Raw genomic sequence first — 10415 nt, forward strand, 5'->3', positions numbered from 1 at the left:
GTCCACTTACGAGGCACACATGTGCACAGTGACCTAACTCAGCAGCTCACACACAGGTCTCAACACCCACAGGCAAACAGGGAAACTCAGGTGCACAGCAGCTCAATGACTGAACAGTGAAACCAGGATGTGAACCTGGGTGGTCAGGCACCAAGGCTCTTGGACCTCCCTCCCACCCAAGCTGCCTCTCAACTTAGTTAATATTGTCACATTCCTCCTTCCTGAGTTACTTTTGTAGGTACAAAGAAAAAAATTTTAGTCAGTACGAAAATAGGTCAAAAATAAAACAATGAGAAAGCAAATACTCAATGCCTTTACACTAAAGTAAGAAAGCCTCAGTATGTCTATCTGTAAAAGGGGGACAACCTGACGCACTCTTCAGCTGCCGTAGGGGATGAATAGTGACTGGTGTAAAGCACCCGGCCCTGGGTGACTATTACCAGAAAGACAGGACATGCCCAGATATAAATAGGCTAACACCAAACGAGGAGCAAGTTGAGTCCTTCAAATAACAGAACAGAAGAAAGCAGCTCATACACATCTACCCACAGCCAGGAGCAACCTCTGGAACTCAAGTCAGCATCACAGGTCCACTCAAACCAACCCACCAGGCCCTGCAAGCAAATAAGACTCAGGCACTTCTTGACACCCTCTGCTGGCAGCACGTGTGCTGACACCATACACCAGGGGTTCAGGTCATCTGTCGTTGAACCAGTACAATCATTAGCTGCTCTTCTTACCAAGGTGTGGGTCCAACAGGTGTGGCTGCTCCTGGTACTTGTCCATTATCACTGAGGAGAAAAACATGAAAATTAACTTTCTGTGAGCCTCAGAAAGCCTCCTGTCTTCCCTTGTGAACTTCCACAGGGCAGCTCCCGAGAGCATACCTCCCCTCACCAATAGACAGATGCACACCTAGGGGTGGGCACCCCACCTCCCTCCAGCCTCCAGAGGCTCTGGTTGTGATCTCTCTGCTTGCTCTGTACACCTTCCTCAGACCCTCTTCCCACGCCTCCAGTGCGCCCTTCCTCCCTAGCAGGGCCTCTTCCTCACCTCACTCATTCTCCACACCACCTCCACCACTTATAAACCAAGCTCAACACTCTCTGTTAGATACATCCCTTCCACTCCTCTCCTTCCCTGCTGTGCCCCATAACCTCCTTGACCCCGTGCCAGCTGCTTTCCACTCCTCCCAGCAGCTGAAATTTTTTCTATCCAAACCCGTGTCTCTGCCCATGAGTCTCACCTGCCACACACCTCCACATCTGACCGAACTCACTCACCACTCCCCAAGAATAGCAGAATAGGCTATCATTGGTCCCCAAATATGTAACTGGTTCCCAGAACAAAAACACCTTTTTGCAACTCTCTTACATTCCAAGTTCCCAGGTCAGTGAGATTCATTTATAATTTCGTTTCACTGATCCCCTTTTTTTTGAGTTGGTTTTCAGAAATGGTAAACCCTCTTTGCAATGAGGAGATAGTCAACAGGCTTTGTGCTGCAATTGTTCAAAGTCAAGATAAGTCACATTCCACCACAAACACTGCCCAAGGACCAACTGAGCAATCTACTCTCCACAACCCACTGTGTGAGATCAAAGGCTGGCCAACGTTAACGCCTAGCAGCCAGGACCCCCCTCAAAATACTACTAAAATCTCCACCCTGGGAGGGGATCAGCCACCTGTAGTGCCAGAGGTTGAAGCCAAGAAGGGTCACACTGGATTCAGACTGACCAGAGAAAAAGTAAGGAGAAGGTAGCTGAGACATGACCTTTATTCAACTTGTGGCAGCCAGCAAGAAGTTATGGGGCCATCTGCCTTCACTTAACTCTTGAAGGCAGGAGAGCTGGGATAGCAGCTCCCCAGGCAGACAGAAAGCCTGGGGCCTTACATGGTAGCCAGAATAGTGGCTCCTGATCAAGCACTAGGGAAGATTACTTAAGATAACAGGCACTAGCTGGCTTACCCATGGTTACTCAAAATAATCTGACACCTCAAGGCCTTCAAGCAAGAAAGCCTAATTGACTCATCTTCCCCACACTCCACCATTTAGGGTTTCTCACCTCACAATCTACACCAGGCATCCTCAAACCCCAGCCCACCTAGGACATTTATCCAGCCGCTGCCTGTCCTGCTTAGCAGCCGACTCATCCCCGGGCCAGCAGTCCACCCTCCAACGGTCTGAGGGACAGTGAACTAGCCTCCTGTAAAAGTATGAGGACCCTTGAACCGTAAAGTGTTCCCCGAAAGTTCCTGTGTGAGTGTGGAGCACCATCTCCCTTTGCCACGAGACGCACTAGGACAACAGTGATGGCACAAGCAATAGCAGGACTTGTGGCCCATGTTTCTGTCCAACGTGCAGGGATCGATGATGTTGCCGCTGGGCAATGTCTCTCAAAGGGGCAGTCTGGGCTCGGCACCTGTGGCTCAAGCGGCTAAGGCGCCAGCCACATACACCTGAGCTGGCAAGTTCGAATCCAGCCCCAGCCCACCAAACAACAATGACGGCTGCAACCAAATAGCTGGGCATTGTGGCAGGAGAATCCCTTAAGCCCAGGAGTTGGAGGTTGCTGTGAGCTGTGATGTCACAGCACTCTACCAAGGGCAACAGCTTGAGGCTCTGTCTCAAAAAAAAGGGGGGGGGGCAGTCGGTTGCCACCAGACTTAGACGAGGGAGTCTGATTCATCGTGACCTGGATGGGCCCACGGGGCATGCAAGCTGATGTGACTATGTCACTGGTTCTGGAGTCAACTCCTACAGCTCCTACAACTCCTGCCACATGGCCTGGCCCAACAATGGCCTGTGCATAACCATCCAGTGATTTAGGTGTCACGTGGCCATTCATAGGGTCAACCCCCCAAAGACAGCCCAGTTATCTGCACAAGTCACTGACAGCGATGGCTCATCAGCAACCACTAGTCACGCCACTCAGAATTCAGCCTACTGCTGCTTTGTTCAGTCCCTGGGTGATACCTAATAGCGTCTGTCAGCAAGAAGGCTACAGCCATCCACCATGCAGGGCAGGGTGCCCCAAACTGGAGCCCACAATCTCAGAAATAGTGGCATACCCTCCCTAAAGGGCTAGCTTTCAATCACCAGGATGTTCTGCACCCCAGCTTTCAAGCAGGCCATGAGACCCAACACTTTCTGTAACCCAGACCGTAACGGGCTGAGGCTCGGGGCACCATGCTGTTGTAAGTACACCCCCCACTTTGCCAGGATTGCATCTATGCTGACCCGCTGCAGAGCTTAGTGGTCCAGTCCTGTACCCAGCCCACAATAGCATACATGATATGGAGAGTCATAAGGGCAGTAGCACCATATTGTTGCCAGCAGGGCCTCGCTGAGGTAGAGCTGCTGCTCAGACTCCTCCTTGGCCTGAGTCAGGGAGCTCAGTTTCCCTCTCAGGCCCACATGGCCTCCACAGCCTACCAGTTCTCTCAGAGGTGGCTGTTCACTTTCTGCTGCTCCACAGCCCCTAAGCTCCGTGGCCTCTTTCTCCAGATACCAACCTGATAGTCCAGTTCCTAGAGATGGGTCTGCTGGTCAGCCTCTGCCTGGTTGGCCTGGGTGTCCCGGGCCTCACCCACCTCCAGCAGGGCTTTGATGGATCAGATTCTGTGAGCTGCGAGTTCCACTCCCTGGCCTCCATGAGCTGCCCATGGAGACCACTCAGCTCCTCACATTTACTCCTCACCTCCACTTCAGAGGACTATAGCATGCTATGCAGCTCAGCCACCTGCTGCTGCCCCTGGACCCTCTCCACATCTGCCCAGAGGCTGGCATGGCTGGTCTGTGTGACAGGGCTCCCAACTGACCCTACCCAGGCACTTCCTCAGGGCTTCTCCGCTTTCACTGTGAGTCACCTACAGCTACTTAACCTGGTTCTTGAAGCAGCTGCCCTGGCTTCCACAGCCTTCTGCTGCTGCACAAGACTCCCCACCAGCTCCTTGCCGACCTGAGTTCCTGCCAGAGCTTGGCCTGCTCTGCATTCTGCCTGATCTCCACCTGGCTTATGGCCTGGATCAGGGCATTCCTCAGAACAAGGTTTTCCTGCTGCAAATGGACCAGCTGAGGGTTAGGGCCACTCTCCAGCTGCTCCTAAAGAATTCAGATCTTGCCCTGGTTGGAGGACCCCCTCTGCTCTTCCTCTTTCAGCAGAAAATCTTGCAGGAGAATGGCTCACATACCTGGCCTCTCAGCCCTCCCTCGTTCTGCTTCTCCCTTCTTATTCTCCCATTTGAGGGGTCGGAACCACTGCTCTGGAGTGAGCTGTTGCCATAATTCTAACAGCAGGATGTTGGATTTCCCATCAATTTTCTCTTGGTTAACCTCTGCTGCCAAAGGGACACCTGAGTGCGCAAGACCTTCACTGACTTTGTGGCTTCCCGACCCCATGGTGCTTTTTCAGTAACGGGCCAAACTCCCTTCTCCTTCCATTTGGTCTCTGCCTCCTCTAGCGCAGCTACGGTGTCACAGTTACCTTACTGAGCGCCCCACAGAAGGTGCCGATATTGCCCCAAACAGGGCAGAGGGCACGCTCTGCAGCACGGTGTCCTCCATACCAGCTGTAAAGTGTTCAGCATGGGCCCTGGACATTCAAGTTAAACGTGGCATTCCACATGCCCAGTTCCCAGAGAACCTGCTGTAGTTCCATATAGGACTGTAGAGACTAACAGGACCTGGCAGGTCACCAGCATTTCACCACACAGTGCAGACTGTGGCCATGACCCAGACCAGCAGGTGTCGCGGCAGCAACACCGCAAGTGATGCTGCAAGGACAGTTGTGTGGTGACCGAGGCTGATCTCTCCCTCTCTGGGACACCCAGGACAACAGCCACCCCTAGATCCCATAAATGCAAAATTCAAACAGCCAGGGACTCATCCATCTTTGGCCAAAACTTTCCCCAGCCCCACCAACTCTGTCTAGGTATACAGACAAAAGGCGGGTTCAGTCACTTGTGGGGGTGCGGCTGCCTGCCCTCCTTGGGCCCTTTGTTGTTGTATCTTTATTTCTTCTTACTTACCCTTTACTTACCATCCACTTTACTTCTTTTGTTATCACTGGCTCTGCCTTAAAGCAGGGCTCCCCTTCCTCCTCTTCTTTAGAACTAAAGGAAGAGTTTAACTGATCTCATGAGTCACCCTGCCACCCTTCCTCCAGGAGCCATTTCATGTCCCCCAATGCCCTGTGTCGAGGGTCACACTGCCACCCCTCTTCAAGGAGTCTTGAAGGGCCCTGTGCTGCTGTCACTCAGTCTGGAGTTCCCAGATGCTGCTGCCTCCTGAAGCATTGCCTCCGACTCTGTTTGCAGAGCTGTAAGAAATACCCAGGCCCCAGCCACACAGCTGCACGGACACCTTTTTTCTTTAAATGCCTCTCCCACCGTGTAGAGGGCCCCCCTGACCAGCAGTGGTGTCCCATCCACATCATGCCACTCCTGATGGGGCACCCAGGCAGAAAATAGGCAAGCCATTGAGTACCACATACTGGAGAACAGCCAACCTCTCTATCCTCCCCTCCAGGGATGCATAAAGTTCTGTACCAGTCTGTGATGAATACGGCCCATGCCAACTGTAGTGCCAGAGGTCAGGGCCAAGGAAGTTCGCACTGGATTCAGACAGGATGGAGGAAACCCCAGGGGCCCAAGGTAGCCATGACATGCCCTTTACTCAGCTTCTGGCAGCCAGTGAGCAGGCACTTTCACTCAGCTCATGGGGCCAGGCCAGTTGGCAGTAAGACACTTTCCCCACAGACACAAAGCCTACAGGGCCTTATACAACAGCCAGAACAGCAGCTCAGAATTAAGCATTGATAACCAACAGCACTCAAAACAATCGGGCACCTTGTGGCCTTTCCACAAGAAAGCCTTTTTTAAAGCATTGGCCATTTCTTCCTCATGCAATGCACGTGCCATGCGGTTTCTCACTGCACCTGCCCCAAACGGTAATGAAGCTCGCTCACTATTTCCCTCCTAAAAACCCGACCCAGTAGGTCCTCCAGATACATCCCCCTCCCTCTCGACTCAGCAATGGGCTCTCAGTGCCCAGGGCTCCCGAGAGAGCACCTGCGGCTCTTGCTTTCACCCCAGCTTGCAGCCCAAGAAATCTCTCAAGTCCAGGCAGGGCCAGGGAGCAAATCTAAGGGCATCTCATGGGGAAGCCCGCCTCTTGTCTTAAATCAGACGCCATCAGGACCGAAGACAACCTACGAAACTTCTTCAGCTTGAACGGCCCACACCCACAAGAGAACCGAACTCTGAGCCCTGCTGCCCATATAACTGCGAAATCCTAAGGACTCGCTGGAAATGACCCACCAGACAAGCGCAAAGCTAGATCTAGACCTAAAGGTTCAAAGCAGCCCGTCCCGCCTCGTGGGCGGAGACGCGGGCAGGGCCGGGCTCCGTCGGGCAAACTCTCCACCGGGGGTCTGTCCCCGCCGTCCCCGCCACTCAGCAGCCGCCAGGAGCGCAAACAGGACAGGACCTAGGCAGGGCGGAGCAGCGCGGCGCTAACGGGCCGCGGCTCCGCCGGGACCCGCCCCCAGGGCCAGGGCCGCTCCCACCCTTCGCGCTCCGCCCGGCCGGGGAAGCCCAACTCGACACCGGCGCGCCGGCCGCCTCTCCCAGAAGCTGCTCGCCTCGGCCGCAGACCGCCACGCACCGCGGAACCGCTCCTCCACCACCTCTCGCGCCGCGCGGTCGCCGTGCACCGCCCGCAGCCGGCCGAGCAACGCGCCGGTCTCCGCGCTCTCGCCGAAGGCCTCCAGGGCGGCGCCGCGGGTTAGCGCGTCGTCCTCCGCCTCCTCGTCCGGGCCACCCGCGGCCGGCACTTCGCACAGGGCCATCGCTACTATCCGCGCTTCACAGTCCGGAGCGCCAGGGACGCAGCGTGCGCGCTGAGAGAAGGAAGGAGACCCTCCAAGGCGGCAACCCACACTAGCCCCGCCCCGCGACCTCCGACCCCGCTCGCCGGCCCCCTACGGAACGCTCCAGCCGCCAAACTAATATGCGCGGAGATGAAGCTGTATTCTGGACAGCGCAGGCGCAAGTATGGTCAGAAGATCCGGGACTTGTGCAGGGAGCAGGCGGAGAACCCGCAGAGGTGGAGCGGTAGCTGCTGGGCCCGAGACGAAGAAAACGGCGGGGGCGGGGGATCGGGGTCCGAGCAGGTAGGCCGAGGACCTGGTAGGGTGGCAATGAGAGTGGGCGGGGCATGAGCACCTGCTAGGCAAGGTCTCCACTCGGGGCGGGGCCGAGCACGTGGGCGGGGTCTGAGCACTGTAGGACGGGATCTCAGCCCGCTGGCGAGTCCCAAGCACTTCAGCAGGGTCCCGGCGGGACCGAGAGCCCGTGAATGGGGTCCCCAGGCCGACCCTTAAAGGATGACACCCCTGACATCCCACCCACTCTGGCCATCCGGACAGACTGACCACATGGACGCCCCGCTGCCCACGTTAGCTCTGCAGGGAGACGGCCGGGAGGTCCCAGCACGGTGGGCTGGAGCGGGAGCCCTGAGCACCCAGGGCTGCGGCGCCAACTTCAGCATCAGCAAACCACAGAACTGGATGAGTTTCTAGACGACTGCCTCAGGAACGTCCGATCCCCAGATATGACCCGCGACAAACCTGCGAGGACCCTGGGCCCAAGAACTGGCGCACAAACTTGGACACGCAGGGACGCAGCCACACGACCCTCTACTAGCTTTATTGGTCCGGGAGCCGCCCGGGTGCCCCTGCCTGGGGTTGGGGCTGGTGGGGAGGCTGATGGGTAGGGAGGGCTGTGGAGGGGCTGATGGGTGGTTGAAGGGCTGAAAGGTGGGAGGCCGGCGGGCGAAAAGGCGAGGAGGCAGGAGCGGGGCTGGTGGGGGCCGGGCCGGAGGCGCTGGCGGGCCCTGCTACTTGAGCAGCCGCTGCAGGGTGCCCAGCGACGGGCCGCGGTACTCTGGCCCGAAGTGGTTCCAGTGGTTCAGGTAGTTGAACAGCTGGTAGAGCAGCAGCCGGCGATCGAAGCCCGGCGCGCGGGGCAGTTTGCGGTGGTAGGCGGTGAAGAAGGGCCTGGGGAAGCCCCCGAACATCAGGGCAATCGCCAGCTCAAACTCGGAGTGGCCGTAGAAGGAAGCTGGGTCGTACACTATGGGCCCCGCGTTGTCCTCTGCCACGTTCCCCGCCCAGAGGTCCCCGTGCAGCAGGGCGGGGACGATCTCTAAGCCCCGAAACAGGTCCGGGATCTTCACCTGGGAACGGGGTTATGCAGAGTGACTGTGACCGCGCACTGGGGCGTGACTCGGGTCAACCACAGAACCTTCTGCAGGCCCGAGATCGGAGCACCAACTCCGGAGATGCAACTCGGAACCGCCCATGCTCACTGCTAATTTACAGCACTAGCGACTTCCACACAGAAGAGACCTTTGACGGTCACAGTTCCCCTGTCCTGCAGGCCATGAACCAGTTTTATCCCTAACTGGTCAGCAGACTCTCCGGTGTCATCTCAGTGCAAGGAGGTATTAGCACCTCTTCTGTTTCCTGCTGCTTCCTTCATTAATGGGTTTAATAAAATGTCTTTGATGCATGCTCACTCTGGATTTAATATGTTAATTCGTCTAACATTTTGAGAGTTATGTTTTGAACCCAGTCACTCTGGGGCACCTGGTACCCACATCTTCACTGAAAGGGAGGAAGGGTTAAAAGTGGACCAGTGTTAGGAGTAATTAGAAAAGTAACAGATGTGGCAACCATTGCTCAGTGGGTAGGGCGCCGACCACATACACTGAGGCTGGAGGTCCGAACCTAGACCAGGCCAGCTAAAACAATGACAACCGCAAAAAAAAAAAAAAAAAAAATTGCCGGGTACCTGTAGTCCCAGCCACTCTGGAGGCTGAGGCAAGAGAAACGCTTAAGCCCAAGAGTTTGAGGTTGCTGTGAGCTGTGACACAACAGCACTCTACCCAGGGCAACAGCCTGAGACTCTCTCTTAAAAAAAAAAAGAAAGAAAAGGAACAGTAAATGCGACCATGTACAAGGCACACACTGTCTTCCTGAGGAAGCTGTGAGGCTAAGGGTACTTGGCACGCCTCCTGCGAGGAATACAATAGGGACCTTAACCAACAAACGCAAACATAACCTACTCTTTTGTACCTTTATATAAATCTGAAATTTTTAAAAACCAAAAGAATCTACAAATAATTAAAAGAAAAACCCATGTAATAGGTGCCTATAGTCCCAGCTACTTGGGAGGCTGAGGCAAGAGAATCTCTTGAGCCCAATAGTTTGAGGTTGCTGTGAGCTATGACGCCATTGCACTCTACCAAGGGTGACATAGTGAGCCTCTGTCTTAAATAAATAAATAAATAAATAAATGAAAAACTGAGGATAACTACCTGGTGACCCAGTGGGCACAGCCACACTTAGGAGCCAGTGTCTTCAGTTCTCACCCCCCTCCCCTCCAGTGTCCTGCTCAGGCCAGTTGTCAGGCACTAAAATATCCACAACTTGGCCAGCTCTGCTCCAGGGCTCAGTTCTATGAGAGGCCCCCACGTGAATGTTGGTGGGGTCCTGAAGGGGCAGCCTCATGACTGCTGCTGTGCCCACCTGCAGCCTGGACCAGAGCTCTCGTGCTTCTCGGTCACCATAGTCCTTCTCAATGAGGTCCAACTGTGCCTGCAGCCGCTGCCGGGTGAAAAAGGTTGGCCAGTCCTCCTGCCATTCATTCACCTGGACAATAAGGATCCGAGGACCATTACACATGGGGTCTGCCTAAACCCCCAAAGCAAGCAATATAACTAGTATGCCAACAAGGGGATATGACAGAAATATAAAATACTCAGCAAATCCAAAAGAGAGCACCTAAGGAGGAAATGGGACAAACAGAAAACAAGCCGTAAATAACAGACTCAAACACAGTCCTATCAATACTCACACTAAAGGTGTTACAAATTGTCAGAAATAGTTAAGTGAAAGAGATTGACTGGTTGGAAAAATAAAGCAAACCCAACTATTAGTTTTGTGCAAAAAGGCACTTCATTTATAAAAACGGAATTAGGTTAAAAAGATAGACAAGATAAACCATGCTAACAATAGTTGAAAGAACGCTAGAGTGGCTATATTAATATCAGACAAAGTAGATTTCATAGCAAAGAATATCACCAAGTATAAAGTCATTTCATAATAAAAAGGGTCACATGATGCAGAGGACATCATCACCTAAAATGTTTACACCTCTAATAACAACATCAAAATACATTAAAATAAAATCGAACTAGATAGATTCCAAAGCCTGCTAGGGAACAAAATGTGCCACATACCCCCCATTCATATGTTGAACTTCTTTTTTTTTTTTTTTTGAGACAGAGCCTCAAGCTGTCCCCCTGGGTAGAGTGCCGTGGCATTACAGCTCACAGCAACCTCCAACTCCTG

General features: G+C 54.1%; 2 protein-coding genes across 2 annotated transcripts in view; both read right to left on the bottom strand.

The window, feature by feature from the left end:
* Positions 1 to 6972, bottom strand: part of TBCD (tubulin folding cofactor D) — a 157217-nt gene extending 150245 nt beyond the window's left edge. The window contains exons 1-2 of the mRNA XM_012803216.2: positions 6665 to 6972; positions 741 to 791 (exon numbers count right to left, since the gene is read on the bottom strand). Coding sequence (XP_012658670.1) covers positions 741 to 791; positions 6665 to 6848 — 235 coding nt within the window. The 5' untranslated portion in view covers positions 6849 to 6972. The remainder of the gene's footprint in view (positions 1 to 740; positions 792 to 6664) is intronic.
* A 787-nt stretch (positions 6973 to 7759) lies between these two features.
* Positions 7760 to 10415, bottom strand: part of FN3K (fructosamine 3 kinase) — a 22490-nt gene continuing 19834 nt past the window's right edge. The window contains exons 5-6 of the mRNA XM_003786029.3: positions 9591 to 9713; positions 7760 to 8236 (exon numbers count right to left, since the gene is read on the bottom strand). Coding sequence (XP_003786077.1) covers positions 7898 to 8236; positions 9591 to 9713 — 462 coding nt within the window. The 3' untranslated portion in view covers positions 7760 to 7897. The remainder of the gene's footprint in view (positions 8237 to 9590; positions 9714 to 10415) is intronic.

This window comes from Otolemur garnettii, unplaced genomic scaffold (assembly GCF_000181295.1).
Source record: "Otolemur garnettii isolate 467f Iridium unplaced genomic scaffold, OtoGar3 scaffold00018, whole genome shotgun sequence".
In the NCBI taxonomy this organism is placed as follows: Eukaryota; Metazoa; Chordata; class Mammalia; order Primates; family Galagidae; genus Otolemur; species Otolemur garnettii.